The following is a 21,513-nucleotide window of genomic DNA, read 5'->3' on the forward strand; positions in this document are numbered from 1 at the left end:
AAACTTCTGAAGGATTTAAAAACACCCTAGAGCTTATAATCTCAAAGCCATATCCCTAGCCGCTATAATCTTGGTAAGATCTACTGCTCCCATAATGCAAAATTCACCATAATATACATATACCAGGAGTGTATGAGTGACTATTTTAATCTTCCCAAAACTTGTATGAGAGTGAATATATTTGAAATTAAGAAAAACGGTGCTAAATATTAAGCCTTAAGAACTGGGCTGTGACGATCAGAATCTTTTTAGACCCCCAAACCACAATTACATGAATAAAATAATGTGAGGACTAAATGTGTGTACTAATTTACACATATATATATATGAGGTATCTTATAATATATATATATATTAGGATAGTTTGGGATCTATATAGTGTTTAGTATGTTTTATACGTATATATAATATATAACAAAAATATGCATCTGGAAGAGGAAGGCCTACCCTTTGCCCCTGCAATAGAAATGGTCAATGTTAATACCATCTACTCCAAACAGCTCCTACAAACTGATGAGGAATTAATCAAGTTTATTGCAAAACCTGACACATACTGTATCACAAATCACTTAAATTGACCTTTTCCCAACACACTATGCTATTCTAGTATTTTCTGCTGAACAGGCTTAGATTTAGGCATTCAAATAAAAAGGACACCAGTCTTTCAGCTTTTGCTACATTTTATTGAGCTGTGAAAGACTTAAATACATGACAACGTTACGATCTTGGAAAACAAAACCAAATACTGTTTGCTACAGCATACAGGATTTACTGTTAACTGTAAGACACAAGCGAGAAAAAAAAAATTAAAATGTATTTTAAGGCTTCTGCAGCTTCCTACCACATAGAAAAGAAACCCCCTTACACACTGTATCCTTAATTATTTCAGTTAAAGTTCATGTAATCCATTAAAAACAGACTAAATTCCTGCTTGTTTGTGTTTAACGATATAGTTAATTTCTTTCATAGGAAGCATTCTCACAGGAAAGCAAGCTGATACATTTCCAGTTCTCCCCCTCCTTCATCGCATAATAATCACAATAATCATCATCTCACAATCACAAATATAGAGCTGTCCAAGTAGAGGAGGTGAGTGCAGGGGGCCATTAAGTCACTGGACATAAAATAGTAAAAAAAAAAAAAAAAAAAAAAAAGATAATTTTGTTTTAGGATGTCTTCAGGATGTTCTCTTTGGAATGGCGTGTTCAGCGTCTGTAGCCAAATTCATCAGCATCATCGGCACGGAAGTCTCCATAGCGCCACAGGTTCAGCTAAAGAAAATTAAAATATACAAATAAGTTAACAGAATATATTTTTTGTGAGTGGTTATTTTCAGCAATAAAAAGTGAGCATTGTGAATACTCGTATTGAAAGTAAATAAGCCAATATTACTTTAAACCCCTAAAACAAACTAAAACAGCTAACAAAAGGGCAATAATAATAAAAATCCAAGCTTTGTCAGAAATCTTTCTTGACAAATATACACACCACGCCCATTGATCTTTTTACCGCAGTACCAGAAACAATTTTGACTAAACTAAGCCAATAAACCAGGGCACTTTCACACTTAGTTCATTTGACCCTTTGACGTGGATTAAAGGGTGGTTCGGTTTGCTTGGAGTGGTATGTGAAACCTATGAGAACCATGTAAATTGCACCAGGATGCGCATCAAACCAAGGAAACCGAGATCACTTGAAATGGTGGTCTCAGTTCGCTTGGTAGTGGCCTTGATACATTAGCACTTTGGTCTGTTTCAACATTTTGTAATGTGAAACCAAACGTTTCCAGCTCACGTGATAACAAACCGCTCCAAACAGGGAAGCAAATCGTTGAAGCGACATACTGCTTCAGCAAGCACCAAGCAAATTCATAGAAAAAATATTAAATGACACTTGAATAATGATTTACCACCTGTATTGCATCTGGTTTTATAATAATGTTGCCATACACACTTGCAGGGAAAACAAAGCGGTACTGTCTGTACTGACATTAGTCACTGTTGCATTTGCGCTGCTCCGCCTGAGTTTAGTAAACCAGCTCCTCTTGCATCTATCTCACCACACTGTCACAGAAGTTCTTCTTCTTCTTCTTCTTCTTCTTCTTCTTCTTCTTCTTCTTCTTCTTCTTCTTCTTCTTCATAAACAGCTAAATTGCAGTTGGTTGAATGTGCAATATCTAAATCTTTTTCATAATCATGATCAGCGGTCCAGATAAGCTGCATACCTGAGTTCGTTTTTATTTAGTTGTCGCCAATTGACTTTATTCAATTTTTCTCACAATTTGAAATGGCCAAATGTATTTAGGTTCAGCTTACCACTACCACCCCCGTGCTGACTTGGAAGCAGTGAAGACAAACATGCTGTCTTCTGAAATGTGTGCTGTCAGCTGACCGCTTCTTTTCACTCTCCAGGCCTGCCATGCAGCCAAGCTAGAGCTACAGTGTCGTAGGACAACGCAGCTCTGGGCAGCTTACAGGGAAGCCTGCAGGCGCCCAGGCAGTCTACAGGGGTTGCTGGTGCGTGGTAAGCCGAGGACACCCTGGCCGACCTAAGCCCTCCCACCCTGGACGGCGCTCGGCTAATCCACGTTTGGCAGTGCAATAGCCTGGACTCAAATCGTAGACCTCCATGCTATAGGGAGCATCCTGTACTCCATGCGGAGCGCCTTTAATGGATGCACCACTCATTAGCCCTGTATGACATTTTTACGCATTAAAAAATACAAAATACACACAAATTAAGTTTAATCCTTCAAAATATGCATAGCAATTTTGCTGCACAGTTTATCTGCCTCCCCTAGAACTTCCATCTCCCAAACTACATCTCCCAGAATACAATGTCATCCGTTACTAGGAAACTATACACAAAAATAGCCAACTGAACAAACATTATCCAATCTCGATCTAGCCTTGTTTTCTCTCCAGCCAATCAAAGTAAGAAGAAGAAATTCAAAGCTACACAGGTTGAAATGTAAACACCCCAGACCAGCTAAGAATCCAATATGGAAACATTGTCAGAGGCTACTGCTTAAAAAAAACAAAGGCGCCTATAATATTAAAACAACTGTTTTATAACTTATTAATGCATTTCCTTATTTCATGTATCCGTATGGCTTTATACTGACGTTTTAACATGTTCAGAGTTGAAGAATGCAATTTTAAAATATAACGGAATTAATTTGCAGTCAGTCTGATATCTTGAAAAAAATGTGCTAAGCCGATAAAGAACCTTGTGGAACACATGTGTGGTAGTTCAAAGTAACATTGCAGTTGAAATGGAAGGCTCTTTTTTAAATGCCTACTCATCACCATTAAAGACTGCACAGTATTTAATCAAGATTACTCATGACTCAAGGTAATATTGCAGAGAGAACGTCCGCACTAGTATCGGCAAGAGTGCCGTATGTGTTTGGAAAAGTGAAATGTGAAACCAATAAAACTTGTTTGGATGATGCTGCAAGTGAACCAAAACAAATTCAAGTTTTCTTGAATTTTTCTGAAGTGAAACGAACCAAAGTAAACCTGAAAAAAAATTAGCAAGTGAACTAGATATGAAAGTCTCCTTACTGTTGCTGTAAAGACTACTGTACACAAAACAGCAACAGTAAGTAAAGTGTTTGTTTTAGACACGACTCAGTGTTCTGTACCACCTGAATATTGACACTCATCTACCAGTCCCACAAGGGCTTGGGAACTAGGATTAGTGGAAACAGCAGGTTACACATTATGGAAACTGGTCAGTTCAAGTAGATAGCGCCTGAAGCACTTGCATGTTAAGTGGCCTGACTCAAAAGGGACAATTATAAATAGAAAATGTTATAAAATTATAGACATTACATAAAATAATTCACTGTTAACCTAGAACTGGAACAAATTAGCAACATTTAAAATTAACACAGACATAAGAAGCCTCATAATCAACATTGTTCTCAGGCATTTCACAGTTTCAGACCAGTAATATACTCTCATCCAGACCTTTTGAACTGGCTTATACTACTGAGAAACGGATTTGTAGAAAACTTACCCTGGCAGCCTTTGCAGATTCCTGTGCAATCAGGTACTCTTTGACCTGTGGGAGAGAGACAGCAGAATAGATGGTTTACAGCCAGAAGCAACAATACATGACCACACATGCACTTATGGTAAATAAGCACTGTACAGTAGACTATGTGCCTGTAGAGATGGCAGAACAGAGCAATTATGTTCCTCTGTTCTCTTAGCAAAACTTGAAATTACCACATTTATAAATTGTTAATTCATCAACATCAGAAATAAATTGACTAAAAGTTCATACTGGCCAATAGCTAGACTGAGTCAGTTCTCAATTGCTGTAACAGTATCACACTAGACCACTTACAAAAACTAAACAAAGTTGATGCCTGTGTTCAGAGAAGTACAGACAACAGAGCAATGAATCTCGACAGGTAGGAATAGTATACCATGGATACAGATAGCACAGCATGTTTTTAGGTGCTCAATGTGACCACCATTTTTAGCAAGCAACCTTTGGATGATGATACGCCATCACTCTACATCACTTTCTGTAGAGACTCACACAGAACTATCAAATCACTCAATGGTTCTACACCCTCGCTATAACAAACCTGTTGGGATCTAAGACTTTTGTTCGTTATATTGAGGGGTTCGTTATAGCAAAAGGACAATCAAAATGAAGAATAAACTTTATAAAAGTGTAATTACATGTACCTGTTCATTTCATATATGCAGCATTCTGCCTTTACTTTATCCAATTCGTTAAAGAATTAAAACGCGGTACAAAAAAAAAACTTGTGTTGAAAATCAAATCTGACATGAGTCGTTTCAAAGTGCACTAAATCTTAATCCAACATGCAGAATACCAACCTGAGTTTTTAATCCAAATCAACCCGGTATGAAAAGTTCATCAGACACTTTTTTTTTTACCCCACAACACTGGACCCTTGCTAAATTACATTTTTGAATGACTAAATTGCTCGCATAATGTGTGTTTCCACTAGTATAATGAAAGCCTATAACATTACTATATATGCAGGTAAGATTACAATTGCTAGCAACAACTAATGCTGAAAATGTTTATAAATATAACAATCTTTCAATCTCAAAGCTACAGTAGTTTAACTACAAAAATAACTCTAATATAGACGTCTGCATGCGCAACCCTCAAATATCGTTTATCATTCAAGACCCCAACCCCACAAAAAAGGTGAATTCAGCTACCTTCAAATGACAAGTTTTGATTTAATCAGACATTCTCTCCATTAGGTATGCATTGAAATGGAGCACAATCAGCTTAATCTTTTCGACTTCAGTAGGAAAGATAGGCAGACAATATGATAAATGGATTTCAGGAGGCAGAAGCCATATTAAAAACAGTACATGTTTCATAACTCCTATTAAGAACAAATAACAGCACAGCCAAGAAATTTACACTTATTAAGAGAGCTGCGTTTTTCTAAGATGCAACTGCTAAAATAAGAGTTTGCAAGATGTGGTACATACACTAAATCTTATGAGGAAAAAATAGTAATAAGCTGGAGAACCTGTGAATTATAAATAACATTAACATACACTAATTAACATGGCTTGATCAGAACAGCCTGGCAGCAGTACGTACCATATATAATATATATCGCTAGTCCACAACAATGACGATAAAACTATATTAGCTAACCCAGGTTAAATATCTGTGAAATAGAAAATGCATTACTGGAATAGAAATATATCACTGCACTACAGCAAAGGCTTTAACACTATCTATAATAAATTTCCCCACTGGGCTAAAAAAAAAAAAAAGTTTAACTTCAGGAGATCACCATTTCAAGTACACTGTGCACATGTTAATTTTATACAATACATGCTCTTTTTATGAAACCTCACATTTACAGTACCAGTGAGTCATCCTAATTCAAGTGAATATTACTTTAAACCTTTCACTGTTGTGAAACCATCTTCACAAGAATAATCCATTGTGATATAATCTTTTCAAAGCATTCCTGCAGAATTCAGCATCGCTCAATTATAACAGAATGCCTACTGAATTTGTACAGTGTGTTAAATTCTTTCATACTCCCCCAAAAGGACTGCATGCTGCAAACCAGCAATAGATCTGTTTTATGTGCCACACACTACCGACATGAACTAAAAAAGGACTGACCCGAAGTATTACCATAGTGTACTGTCATGTCAAGGGTAAAGCAAGCTGTTTTCTGACAGTGTAAATATTTTGTTTTAAGCTCATTATAAAAACTGAAGACTGAACAGTCTATTTCCAAAAATGGACCTTAATCTGCCAAACAAAATGTATATTTGGCTACAAGGTTGTCACTACGTCTGAAGCGGTGTTCCTGGTGGGGATTAATCATTGTTTGACATGTACTCTGATGATTCAAAATCCGTACAACTGCTTCAGCTTTTGATGTTTTTTGATAGAAGGATTACTGGATCACATTTTATCTGTATTTGTGAATTTACACTATTCAGTATTTGAAAAAGACTGGGAAGTACACTTCATTCACTTTCTTTATATTAGCACCCACAAGCTTCTTAACAGCACCCGTTTTTGCTTTATCTCAGTTCAGCAAGTCCTTCACCGCAGTATTTATTTGCTACATCCCTACATACTTAATCCTATGACTCAGCCCATCAAATTCCTTTATTGTACTGCAATGCTTTACTGCAAACATTATCTATCACAGCAGGGTCCAGCTACTTCATTACTTACCGTAGCTCAGATCAGAAATCACTACATCTGTACCCCTGAAAGCATCCCCACATTAAAAATCAATGAAAATGCTGCTTTTACTTATTTAACATGTACTGCAGGTCAATAACTTCATCATATACCAAAACTAAAATAGAATTCTGAATGACTAATTGCATTCACTTATACAACTGAACAATATACTTTGAACATTGTTCAATAGGATTGTTTTTTACATGCAGTGTGGATTTATCCAAGGAAACATTTTCTGCATCCTGACTAATGAGAGCAATCACTTTTCCATTTCTATTACAGAAGGTCAGAGCTATTAAATCATAGCAAGAAGAATAGGAGTGTGTATTGGACAATCAAAAGCAAGAGGCTGAATTATACAGGCCGACCTGGATGTTAAATTAACTTTGTCACACCTGATAATGTTCAAACCTGCATCAGAACTACCTACACAAAATGGCACAAACAGCAGTTCTTAACAGTTGTCAGTATATAATATAAATAGATTGTTCAATATGAGCTCTGCAAGAACCCCCTGAGGCCCATCTTACTAGAGACCTTTTAAAATATGTTCTAAGACAGAAAATGCATAAAAGCTTGTTTGATTAGAAGAGTTTGCTTGAGTAAGGGCATCATTCTGTCACTAAAAGCCTAATGCAGATGCTTTTAGACTGCTTTTTAGTCTATCAGATTGTGTAAAAAAAAAAAAAAAAAAAAAAAAAGAAAAAGTTTGCATTACATAAGCTAGGAAAAACTAGTAGTTTTTTTTTTTTCTTCCATGAGTAAACTTGACTTACATAAGTGGTGTTAGCCCTGTGTCTACAGATAGATGGGATTTGTTTCCACAGATATACTAATCCCAGGTCTATTGTGAACAGGAACACTCAGTATGAGTCACAATAAATGATACTGCCCCACTTACAACTCACACAGACACACATGCTCAAGACAACACTCTCATTTGGAATAACCTTGTCAATAATGTGTATTCCATTTGCCCTTAAGACTGGTCAACACAGTTAACGTTGGAACGACAAGTGCCAGTCAGAAAATGTTACTGGCCTGAATAGCCTTCCTAAGGGCAATACTAGGAATAGGAACTTTGATTAAAATTATTATGCAAACTTGGCTTGTTAGTTAGGTATTGAGCCATCACCAAAGAGGAATGGTAACATTTTACAGAGCAATGGGCAGCATGATTGGACTTGACAAGGACCAAAGGCACACAGCCTGATTGTGTGAGTGGTGCAAAGCCACGGCCAAGGTATTCCGATATAATCTATATATATATATATATAATATTATCATATATTATATATATATCTATATATATATATATATAAAATATATATATATATATATATGTGTCTCAGGGAAGTCGACACGTCCTTCTTCTTTCAGCACGTGTCACTACATGTAAGACACCTACTACAGTACTAATACAGTCTTTTCTTACAAGGTTTCACACTTACTGTATTGACCTTGTTTCCAAGGTACGGTTTGTTCCATAGATAACTGTCCATGACTTGGTGAGGGTGTCACCACTAATGGATGTCAGACCGTCTCTCCTTGTGTGAAATGCTGCTGGAAATGTAGTTGTGTTGATTCAACTACTTCCTAAAAGCCTTTTACTTTCCCCAATGTACAGTTTGTTGCATTTTTGCAGATAGTGCAGTACCCTATTCCTTTAGAGGTGCGTGTAAAAGGTTAATGGCATTTTGCAGACCGCTCTGTAAAACATTTACGAAGCATTCAAATCAACACCACCACATTTCCAGTAGTCTGACATTTCAACAATGAGAAATACACTGCCAAAGATGTCACTTGCTCGGAAACAAAGGGAATGAGAGTTAATCTTCAAACTAGGAACATCTGAACAGTCTATTCTGATAACCATGACATCACCCACAGATACACACAGCTGAAGGAGGGCAACATAGTATCACCTGAGCAAGAAATTACATGGCTATATTCCTTACATGGTAAAATAACTCCTTAATACTACAAATGCGACATCATGAGAATATTTCTCATTGCTCCAAAATAACCAGTAAAAACAAAAACAGCTCAATGAGCACTCTGATTCTCGGAGCTAAACACATGTTAAAGAAATTGCAAGAGAAATCAGGAAAACAGAAGTGCAGCAAAATAAGTAAAGGTTTAGCAGCATAATTTGTATTAAGGCTATTATCTTCACAGTCAGTGAAGCATCATTTTTCTTTTACATAAAACATAAGAAACTTCATGATAATTGTATTATGTTGCCTAATAAAAGCTACAGTAAAACAACATTTTATCTGTAATGCATTTATAGAGCTATGAATAAGTCAGTTTATTTTAATATATTGTGAACTGATTATGTAATGGTTTTGGAGGAAATTGTCAGCGACACAGAATAGAAGTTTCAAATGAGACAAGCGACTGCAGAGGGATAGCCTACTTATTCTAAAAGGTACAGTTTTCAAAACATTTTAAGCAATTGAAGAAATCTTTTCTTGTACAACTGTAGATTTGTAATAATCATTTGTAACAAGATTTGAAAACTAACTGTGCAATGTCATGTGAACTGTAGACATCGATCCAATAACATATGTCTTAGTATTTAAAGACTTTTTAATTTTAAACTATTTTGCTATATGTATTTGGGCTCTGTGCCAAGAAATATATAATTCGATGAAGATGGTGGATTTACACAGCATACTCCAGGGCACCATGTTCAGTCTCATGTGATCACTGAAAGACAGATCAAGATCAACATTTAGAACAGGCTTCCTACAGGGTATGTTCCCAAGATCAGTTCAGATAGTTAACCCTTTAGTGCATGGCTGGATCTGTCAGAAAGTTAATTTTAGATAAAAAAAAATAAATAAATAAAATAAAATCTATTTTAAATACTCATCATCTACATGTATACGACTTAAGATTTCTACTTGATAGAAATCTAAATTAAGCCTATTTTGCAGGACACGTGTTACTGTTACATACTTTTTTATTTAATATCTGTGGCTTGTGTTTGCACTTCTCATGGCAATGAAAATCAAGTAAATAACATGTCAAAAATCCTAAAATGCTTGTGTTCAGCAGTTGTGTGATCCTGTTCTCTGAAATACTGTAGGTCAACGACCAATTACTACAGTGTTTGCTGACCCAAGCAAGAAAAAGCTGAAACAAAGCTGTTTGTCTACTACTGTATAAAGATCACAATTGCTCCTTATGGGCAATTTGTTGTCCTGTGTATGTATATTTCATAATTATACCACACACAGATAACTGACTCCTAAAAACACCGCCTTGAGACTTTAAAACTCTGGGATTGATGCACTTAACCAACATTATCATGAAACTTAAGAAAAAAAAAAAAAAAAGGTAGCAGCTTCCATCAAATAACTGAAACCATCTGGAGCAATGCTGTTTCAACATTTTCTTGTTTTTCCACTTGAAAAATTCTCCCAGGGCTGGAGACAGTCACTGTTTATTGATAACAAAAGCCTCTGAACAACTGTTTTTGGATACAACATTGTAAAGCTATGGTACACATCTCCACAGATGTACAGTTTTCCATTCATACAGAAGCTTAACTGAAATAAAATGTCATTGAAACTCTGGATGAAACCTGGTCCTCATCACCAGAAACTAGAAAGAAAATCCAACACAACTTCAGTTCTAGTTTGTTACTGACATTAACCTAAATCTCTGGTAATTCTGACTTCAGGTATTACTTAAAATAAGGCTGTTGAGATCCTCGCCCCCTTCACAGGGCAAATAGATTCTCCCATTCCACTACACTGGTATAAACTATAGATCTCATGTTGATGACAGATGTTAATATGAAAGCCACAATGGCCAAAAGTAATGCATTAATGATTAAACACTCAGAGACAACTTGTACTTTTTAGGCAGCTGTGTGTGGTGTGTATTAGAATAAGCTCACAAAGGGAAGCGAGAGTGATGAAATCTGAGTTGCCAAGATTTGGGCTTTATTGTTTAACAATTACCCAGATTGCTGTGTTTGTTATACATAATTCTGTGAAAATTAAATATTGACTCTTGCTTAATACAATTCTATTGATCCAAAGCTCACAACAGTATCCTGGCATCAAAGTTGATTCTCTATTTGATGGTGTTATGTGCATGATCCGATGTAAAACATTTTTTTTAAATTGATTATTTCATTTCTTTTTTAAATAACCTCTTCAGGGAACATTTTTCTGCACAATAAGGTTTAAATGCAAGACACAAATTACGACTTTGTTAACAGTGTTACATTACATTGATTATATTCTAAATGGGAAATTGTAAAATGTTTTTCATATATTCATAGCAAGACATTTATTTTGACATTGCCTCCTCACTTGCGTGGAGTTGGAATGCATTGCATAAAGAACACAGGCTGGAAAACTAATTTCTGTTTCAAATAGGCAATCATTTTTTAATTTTTTTTTAAATATACTATGGATTAAATAGCTGTTGCACTGTAATGTCTTTAGACATCAGTAGCCAACATTATGTAGATGAATCTATCCTGTATTGGCCTTGGTTTTCTAGGACTTCATTCTACCTGTCACAGAGCCTTTATCAAAATAAACAAGCCAACACCTACAAAACCACAAGTACTTAAACCGAAACGATACATTTTGAAATGGATCACTTGAAGAATAGCAGCAAATATAATCTGTGGCTGGAAAAATGAGAATGTTTACACACATTTTATAAAAATATATATATAAAAAAAATGTGTAATATATATAGACACACACACACACACACACAGCTCTGGAAAAAATTAAGAGACCACTGCAAAATTATCAGTTTCTCTGGTTTTACTATTTATAGGTATGTGTTTGGGTAAAATGAACATTTTTGTTTTATTCTATAAACCACTGACAACATTTCTCCCAAATTCCAAATAAAAATGTTGTCATTTAGAGCATTTATTTGCAGAAAAATGCCAACTGGTCAAAATAACAAAAAAGATGCAGTGTTGTCAGACCTCGAATAATGCAAAGAAAATAAGTTAATATTCATTTTTAAACAATACAGTACTAATGTTTTAACTTAGGAAGAGTTCAGAAATCAATATTTGGTGGAATAACCCTGATTTTCAAGCACAGCTTTCATGCGTCTTGGCATACTCTCCACCAGTCTTTCACATTGATGTTGGGTGACTTTATGCCACTCCTGGCGCAAAAATTCAAGCAGCTCGGCTTTGTTTGATGGCTAGTGACCATCCATCTTCCTCTTGATCACATTCCAGAGGTTTTCAATGGGGTTCAGGGCTGGAGATTGGGCTGGCCATGACAGGGTATTGATCTGGTGGTCCTCCATCCACACCTAATTGACCTGGCTGTGTGGCATGGAGCATTGTCCTGCTAGAAAAACCAATCCTCAGAGTTGGGGAACATTGTCAGAGCAGAAGGAAGCACGTTTTCTTCCAGGACAAACTTGTACAAACTTTGTTATTTTGACCAGTTGTCATTTTCTGCAAATAAATGCTCTAAATGACAATATTTTTATTTGGAATTTGGGAGAAATGTTGTCAGTAGTTTATAGAATAAAACAAAAATGTTCATTTTACCCAAACACATACCTATAAATAGTAAAACCAGAGAAACTGATAATTTTGCAGTGGTCTCAATTTTTTCCAGAGCTGTGTGTGTGTGTGTATATATATATATATATATATATATATATATATATATATATATATATATATATATATATATATATATATATATACACATACACACACACACACACTTATTTAAAAAAGACAAAACAAAACAAAAATATCCTTACTAAAAATGCTCTTTGCCAAAATTGTCATCTTGGCATCGTGTGAATCTTGCAAGAGTAAATAACGGTTTAAAGAATGTCACAGTTTAATGGGAATAATTATTGTACAAATAGCCCATCTTCCTTATCTCTACAATTTATAACTCGCTTTTGAGTTCCCAGTTAAATTTGCATAATGTCAAAGCACAAGCAAGCTGCTTTGTAATTTCATACATTTCAAGCCTCCCAAAGCACTAAACTGAGTTTTATATGCACACCACCACTGGGGCTGACCAGTATTAATATATTTTCTATATGCAAAACTAGTACAATTTTGAAAAAAAAAACAACAAAAAAAAAAAAAAAAAAAAAAAAAAAAAAAAAAAAAAAAAAAACAGACACACAACAACACCACCACCACAACATCATTAGGTAAGAGACAGACATAGAGAACATGTTTCTAATTTAAGCACTAATAATATAATGTCATACCGGACTGACCAACAGATGTTCATATTAATTTAAATGGAAGTATTAATGCTCTACTTTCAATTACACAGTTACAAGCCAGCATTACCATTACTGGGAGACATTTAAAAATCCTGGCATCCTTGGTATGGTGGATCTGGCATTGGATGTCCCCATTTGTGCACAGGCTAGCAGAAACTAAATGCTCTTCTATAAAAAACAAAAAGCCATATTCTGCCAAAGCATTTACTATATTAAAAGGTGTTATTTAAGGCATTTTCTGAATACTCCGATGCATTTTCCACACCAAATTCCCAAGTTCTGAGAAAAATACATCAGACTAGTTTAACAGCACCCGACAATGTCAGCATCAATATAATTTACCAAAAAGGGATACCGTACTGTGGAGCTTAACAGCATAGGTCTTTGGTAAATGATTAAATTACTGTTTCTGAGTAATTTCCTTTGAGGGGGCCTCAATAGCCAATGCCTGACTTGTGGGGCATACTGTACATACCACACTTCTCATCAGTGAAAGCTTAAAATACAGGACAGAACCCATGCTAATTAGCACTGAACCTGGAAAGTGCCTGAAGCGGTACTCTATTTATTAATGGTGTGACATACAGTGAATTGCAATGTTACCGTCTTAGGCCTTTTTACATATTAAGCATTTAAAATATTAGAAATCATAAAATCCAAGTCAAGCCTGGTTCTATTTATGTTGTTCTCCCACCCCCTCCCACATAAATCATAAGCTCTGCGGTAAAACCCTCAGCTGGGAGCTGCCATGTCAAAGATGAGATCTAGTAAAGTTGTAAGCTATGGGGGCAGCCAGCATAATATGTCTTCAAACTCAGTTTATGATTCGAATTAATCATTCTCTGATAATGAGGCTGCAACAGGCCTGCTGAATAAAAAACAAGTTTATTTGTGAGGAAGAAATATAAATCATCTCCCTATGGATAGACTGACTACAGTTTTGTGCGTTTTTTGGTAGAGGCTATGCAGAACGTGAATCTCTGTATTTTGAGAGTAAGAGCTACACTGTTTGCAATACATGCAAGCAATATAGGGAATTAAAACCAATTAGAATGTGAAACCACATTCTACTACAATTTAACAATATCTTCTACCAGATTTTTTAAACCAAACAAAACAGTACAAAAGAACGTTAGTAATAGAACCTGTATGCATCAATATAAAAAGCAAGTCTCATCCCCACACACGCTGAAGAAAAAAAGCAGTTTTAGCCTTGCTGGAGGCAAGAAAATCGACTGCAGCAACACAATGGAAGTGTTCTGTTTAAAAACAGTTTGTGACTGAGGCTTTCCCCTGCCCCCAGAATAACTGCATTATCCTTGGTATAGTATAAAGTAAAAAAAAGGTCAATCTTTGTCTTCCGGAAACGTTTTATTTGTAATAGGTTTTAAATATGCAATCCTGCTGGCTTATGTAATGAACCATGTATTACTCCCCTCCCCCAGCCAGAACATACCATGCATCTATTAAGACGAGAGAAGCCCTAACCCTAACTGGTGTCTTTATGGCAAATCTTTTAGATGACACATACTTCGACAATTAGGACACTGTACTCTGGCTGGCCTTTTATGTTAAGTTTCTAATTTTTAATGAGTTGAAGTAGTTTTGTTTGAGTAACAGGGTTCTGAAAAATATAGCGTTACACGTCCCCAGGTGTTGCTACAACTGCTTAAATAATGTACCTATATAACATTTTTTTTTTTCTAACCCAGCTACTTACTCTAAGCAGCTGTAATACCAAAAACCATGTTATGAATCCATCACAATGAAGGCAAATTGTTTAAATAAAACAATAAAATCAAGTGACCATTTAAAAATAGACATGTAAAGGAATTGTATATACAATGCCTACAGAAAGTCTACATCCCTTTGAATCTTTTTTCACATTTTGTTGCGTCAGTGCCACTGAGTTTCATGCATTTAAATGAGGATTGTTTTTCCACTTATCTACACACCATACTCCACACTGCTAAGGGGGGAAAAAAGTTTATTGAGGAAAAAAAAAAAAAATTTAAAAATACCAATAATTGTGGATAATCAGATGAACCCTTCGGAACGATAAGTCTTACTTGGTGGAAGCACCTTTGGCAGCAGTTGTGCCATACACCTTCCACTTCTTAATAATCGTCTTGACTGTGCACCAAACGGATATTCAAGGCCTTTGATATTTTTCTGTATCCATCCCCTGATCTGTGCCTTAACAAGTTTGTCCAAAAGTTCTTTTGAAAAGTCCTTGGTGCTCATGGTTGAGTCTTTGCTTTGAAATGCACTACCCAGCAGAGGGAATCTACAGGAACTGTTGAATTTATCCTGAAATCATGTGAATCACAACAATTTAACAGGTGGAGGCCACTTATCTTGGTGTGTGATTTTGAAGGCGATTGGTTACACTTGAGCTAACTTAGGATTTCTATTGCAAGGGGGGTGGACACTTATCCAACCAAGCTATAACAGTTTTTATGTTTAATTTTCTACAAATTTCCAGAATATTTTTTTTCACTTGGAAGTTGTGGGGTAGGATGTGTAGATCAATGAAAACAAACAAACAACTACTTTAATGCATTTTAATTCCAGACTATAAGGCAACAAAAGGTGAAAATTTTAAAAGGGGGTGTAGACTTTCTATAGGCACTGTATACTCGCTTGCACACACACACACAATTAAAGTTAGCATTTCTACACATCAAAAACCCAATAACCTTAAGTAATTTACTATTTACACAACTTCCCTTTAATGCTATTCTTTTATTCCTAGTAATGACCTGGTGGCTGTCAAGTGTTTTGAAGATATTGCAAAACAGCAGTAGCAGTAGTATGTTTGTGAAGATAATCTGTATTTGCCACTTATAGGACTAAAAACATAACTCTGAAGCAAATCAAAACATAAATCATTCATTTATTACCTGTAGTACATTATATTTACTACTACAGTAGATCTACAACACAGCTTAGTAAGTCAACTGTATGTTATAAACACAATCCATTTAATCTACAGCCTGTAAGCAGTTCCCACTATTTTCCAGCAGTTCAGTTAAGTCAATACTTTGCTCTACCTGTGCAGTACCCAGGGACACATTGTTTAATTACTGGCTCTGAAAGATTTTGATTAAAACCCATAGGAATTTGTGATATGCAGACCAACTTGGGTAAGCATTTAACACATACTGTAGAAGTGTGAAATACAGAGCACTCTTGAATTCAAGCAATCACCAAAGCAAGTCACCTACCACTTTTTGAAGATGTTTCTCCTTCCGCACATCTACCATGACCATTCCCTGCTTGACAAGTCCGAGTCCAACATCGTCCTTGGAGTCAGTGAACTGCAATGTGACATGCGGGCAGCTTCCCCCCATATACTCTACATTCAGCAGACACTGAGTGTTTTGGATATCTCTCACAATGCTGTCAACTACATCTGCACGGGCATCCTCCTGTAGATGCAGAGAAGGTTATCAGAAAGACTGCATTTCTTTTATTTAGCTTTTAATGTGATTAGACATTCAAAGTTGTTAAGAATTTTTTCATCCTGATTTTTGTAGGAAAACACAATAAACATTTAGAAACCATTTGAAACTTCACCACATTGTGAAACATGATAAGTCACTGCCATTTTGACGGCAGCACTTAAAATAAAGGGGAGTTAACCAGTCATGTTTGGAGTTTATCATGCTAGAGACTTGTGTGCACATCAGAGACAGTCTCTATGAAAATTTAATGAGCAGGTGTCCATGGGGAGATGGGGGAAAAGGAATGCTTGCAGAATCCCTGGGGAAAAGGAATACTAGCAAAAAGTGATGACCACAAGGCACCCTGAGTCTAGACCAATCAAGCATTTTCCATTAACTGGGGAAACATTGTTTGTATAAAAGATGAATAAAAACAAATGAAAAACACTTAGTAGCTTATTTCAATGTTGACACTATTTAGTTCTAAAAAAAAGTCCTGAAATACTAAGACAGAAGACATATTTTTAAATATTGATAACTTTTTAATTAAATCACTTACATCTTGTGGGACCTGGATGTAGGCAAACCCATACTCAGTAGCTTGTGCAGAAAGGGTTCGTATGTTGAAGGCTGGAGGGAGTGCTCCAAGGCGGGTGGAAGGTACGTTCTCTCTCTGAAGAAACACAAAGGGGCTGATGTAAGGACAGGCGCAGTGCAGAGCCCCGTGAAATCCTTTTTATTTATTTATTTTTTATAATTGCGTTTTATTTTTCACAAATTTCGTTTCATTTTTGTTTTCTCATCTAAAAATGTTGTTTTGTTTAGTTTTATTGCATTAATAAAATAACAGTGCTGACAGAGCTTCCGTTTTCCTTCAGACCGCATCTATGGTAACGGCTGAGCCTTGTCTTTAAAGCATGTATTGTATAATCCTCCCAATTTAAAAATGTCATTCTATGTTTGCTTCATAATGATTTTTTTATTTTATTTTGTTTGTAAGTTACATTTAGTTTTATTTCGTATTTGTGAAAAACACAGGACTCTAGCGCAGTGCAAACAATTGTGCCTGCAAAATCTAAATTGCTTAGCAGCCAGGCAATTATTTTGCACTGTGGCCTATGTAAGCTTAAGGGTAATGCAAATTACTCAACACGCACAAATAATGAGCGGCAATCATGATAATGAGGGTCGCAATAGCGGCCACACTTAAAGCCGAGAGGTGAGGTGAGTTAAGAGTACAGAGAGGGATTTTACACACCTCTTTGGATACTTTTATCCAAAGCAACAAAAGAGACTAGGGGGTGAACTATGCATCACAACTGCTGCTGCTGAGTAACTTACAATAAGACCTTGGTTTTACGTCTCATCCCGAGGACAGAGCACAAGAAATTTAAGTGACTTGCTCTGGGTCACTCACAGTGACAAACCCCTTTCTTTAACCATTGGACCACCAAAATCTCCATGTAAATCATATTTAAATAATTCAGCAATTCAAAATTAATTGGAGAAACAGATCATATGAGACACTCACTTTTAAAAATTACACACATTATTGTGTGTGTGTAACATCAGTATACAAAATATGTAAATAGTTGTTATGGTATTACCATATTGGAATATAACCCTAAACAATATACAGGTGTAATTGACAATACAATGGTTGAAAATGGGAATCCCAGTAATTTGTATTTAAATGCATGCGTTAAGATTGTTTTCCTGATCTGAGAATGTAGGACTATGTAGGGAGGACTATAATTAGGATTAAAACACATTCTTCAGCAAACAGGGGAGCAATATACTTCAGATGATTTACAGAATAGGAAGGGATTTTATTAAATAAACTATAAAAGAGCCTAGACTATGTTAATTTGGATAAAGAGGTTTGTGGGTAAATGTGTTGCCGGGGGTTGACATATTGGATTTAAGTATAAAATACATAGCCTACTCTTAATGTCTGTTGATAGAAATTTATGTTGGGTAGACCAGAATTCCTTTTGAGATCAGAGTTTGTTACAAGAATTCAACTGGAGAAACTATTACCACCAGCAGTGTCTCCAAACTGAAAACCAGTGCCAGACAGAACACTACTAAATACAATAATGTAGTACAATGATACGTTGTTTATGCACTAGCCATCAGTGGAACACACACTTTAAACAAGAGCATAGCTTGGATAAAATTAAATGACAAGCCATGTAAAAAAAAGAAACCAATTTTTCTTTAAGTAAATCAAGTAAACATTACTCAATTAATGTTGGACTAATCATAAGGGAAAATGTAAATCTTGTAGGAGAACAACTGAGTGAGTTAGAGAAACAAAGAATCTAATTCTCTAGATATCCAGGACAACATACTTTAATTATGTATTTGACACCTTTTACAAATTATTTAACAAAACAAAAGAAAAAACAACATTTAAAAAAAGGGGGAAAGTAAACTTGAGAAACCACCTGTTGGTCCCACTTGAGCTAGAATAACTCACCTTCTTCATTTCTATCAATTTCACTGTCTTCTAAAACAACCATGGCCAGACAACATATCACTGCTATAGCACAGATTGAGTTGTGTTTTTCAAACCACAAGTCCCGATTTATAATTTCAATTATCCTCACTTGATCCAATGTCATAGACCTAATTTGTACCACATAAAAGCAAGCAAAAAAGACCCACCAATATAAAAATGTGCTTTCAGCTGCCAGTTGAGATGCAGGTTTAAATAACTCAACATGCTACTTGCCTGAGGTAAAGTAGTCTGTCTGCTTCTGCACTGCTGTGGATGCAGAATAAAAGGGCAATACGTGCTGCACAAACGTTTATCAACACTCATTGTTGTCAGACCTGTATAAGATGCTTAGTTGTACACAACCCTCACCACCTACCATGTATAATGTTTGTGGTTTCTTTTTGACCTGGTGTGTACCTTCTCTCTAATCTGTTTTGGAAATCTGATACATAACCTCAAAATACTAATGATGCCAAACAGCAACTCTGAAATCCAGGATCTGATAATGTTATGGATACTTACTTTAGAAGTGAGAGGAAAAACAAAAAAAACCCCAACTACTTACGTTGCCATAGTCGATGTAAAAGACATGAACTTTAGCAGGTGATTCTATCTTCTCTACTCGTGCTCTGTACCTAAATTGGGGGTAGAGACAAAAAGAACAGCTATAAATCATTGCATGCTTATTTCCCAGCAGGCTGGGTGTATCAATGCATTGAAAATGGAATATGGAGTCTGTCACCTTTGAGTTTTCAAATCGATTTCAAACCAGGATAGTAATATAAGCTGTCATGAGGGTCTCAACTTGGATTGAAGTACACAAGCGTTCTTGTCATAAAAATACAACTTTTCTATATCTTATTTTGAACCTCATAGCCACAAAGAACTATACATGCCATTATACACACACCTTCATAACAGTGTCCCTTTCAGAGCTAAAAATTCTGAAAAATTCTTACAGTTACCAATAGTTACTTCTCTGAGACTGCTTACAATTCATAGAGATTTTTTTTGGCTTGGCCAGGCTGCAGCTTGAACCCACTTGTTCCATCCTCCATTGCCATTTTCAAGCAGGATACAACATAAAAAGCGAGTTCATGTGTCATGTAAGACTTGAAGCGCTTTCTGATTTCCACACTATGCATTAACCATAGTCCTTTAACACAGTAAGTACATTTGTTTTTGAAAAAGGAACCATTACAGTTGAAAGTTGCTGAAAAATATTAATTACAGTAACACGTTACTCCCCAACACTGTTTGTCTGATACAGTCAGCACTTACATATCTGACCCTATAAAATGTTGACCTGAGATGCATATCTGATTGTTTTATTTTGGCCTGTTCGAACCCTTGTCCATTTTTCAGGGAACACACAAAAATATACAATATCAAAAATAAATATCTGAAAGGACAGTACTATCTTTTCAACAGAAGTAGTATTTTAATTCAGAAGGATATGATTCTGAAATTATCATTTGCCAAACACAGCATGTTAACTGTAACACAGTACATACTTTTAAATCCAGTATGTATTGTTTATGTAAAATTTCCCATTAACAACCTAACAGCAAAATGACATCCAAATGTTATCCATCCACAAATCTGTGTAAAACATAAAAGGCAATGCAATTTAGCAAAACCAAGAGATTAAAAATAACAACACAGTTTCCAGAATAGGCAGTATCCCAAATCAGTATTCCAAATTGCAGAATTTACTAGTGCTCGGTAAGGCCCTAATGTTACAGTTTGGCTGCATTTTTGTCAGGTGAAACTGGAGGAAGTGCTGTGTAACTGAACAATATAAGACTGAGGCTGATTTGGCATTAGAGACAGAAAAAAAAAAAAAACACGCGGGCTGTGACGGATATTCAGATAAATTTTAACACTGAATAGATGGGATTTGTATCAGAAAACTGGTTGGAAATCGTGTGTGACAGGTAAGTGCATTAACACACACACAAAAATGGCAATAGATTTTATTCTTAACAGAAGGGTCGTAAAATGTGACTGATGTACATCTGGGTAAAGGATATTCGAGTGCTGACAGTATTGCATTAATATTTTTAGCCATGACTTTGGTGGTCTTTAACAGGAAATTTTAATGACATTATCAATATAAACACCAAAAATCTACTACAAACGTTAATTACGTACCTTTTTCATATCCAATTTTATTCTGCTTTATGTAGTATTTCATTTTTTTCTAATAATTTTAAAGTATCCCTTTAAAACAGTGGTTTTATAACAGAAGAACAAAAAATAAATAAAAAGTTGAACTTTTCAGAGTATACCTGCTGCCGTCACTTTCAGTTTAAATGATTCATGGGGTGAAGTAACAATAACTCATTTTATATAACTGAATGTTCCTATCTGAAATTTCAGAAACTTCTCTAATGGAAATGAGGTAAAAAAATAAAGCACAAAACTGGGATTCGGTCCAAGTGTTCTCAGTCGGGTTCTAAAACAGATTTTTTTATTACTAACTATGATGTACTTTAACCTATTTGTTTATGGCTTTGGGGAGGGGAGGCAGGGGGGTCCCAATAATGCTGGCCTTTCCTTTTCCTTTAC

At 35.6% G+C, this 21,513-nt stretch overlaps 1 protein-coding gene across 1 annotated transcript in view; it reads right to left on the minus strand.

Moving 5' to 3' along the window:
- Positions 1-662: 662 nt before the first annotated feature.
- LOC121318188 (staphylococcal nuclease domain-containing protein 1) overlaps positions 663-21,513 on the minus strand; it is a 188,219-nt gene continuing 167,368 nt past the window's right edge. The window contains exons 20-24 of the mRNA XM_041254602.1: positions 19,508-19,577; positions 16,999-17,112; positions 16,221-16,424; positions 4,024-4,068; positions 663-1,271 (exon numbers count right to left, since the gene is read on the minus strand). Coding sequence (XP_041110536.1) covers positions 1,206-1,271; positions 4,024-4,068; positions 16,221-16,424; positions 16,999-17,112; positions 19,508-19,577 — 499 coding nt within the window. The 3' untranslated portion in view covers positions 663-1,205. The remainder of the gene's footprint in view (positions 1,272-4,023; positions 4,069-16,220; positions 16,425-16,998; positions 17,113-19,507; positions 19,578-21,513) is intronic.

The sequence above is a fragment of the Polyodon spathula genome, chromosome 7 (assembly GCF_017654505.1).
Source record: "Polyodon spathula isolate WHYD16114869_AA chromosome 7, ASM1765450v1, whole genome shotgun sequence".
In the NCBI taxonomy this organism is placed as follows: Eukaryota; Metazoa; Chordata; class Actinopteri; order Acipenseriformes; family Polyodontidae; genus Polyodon; species Polyodon spathula.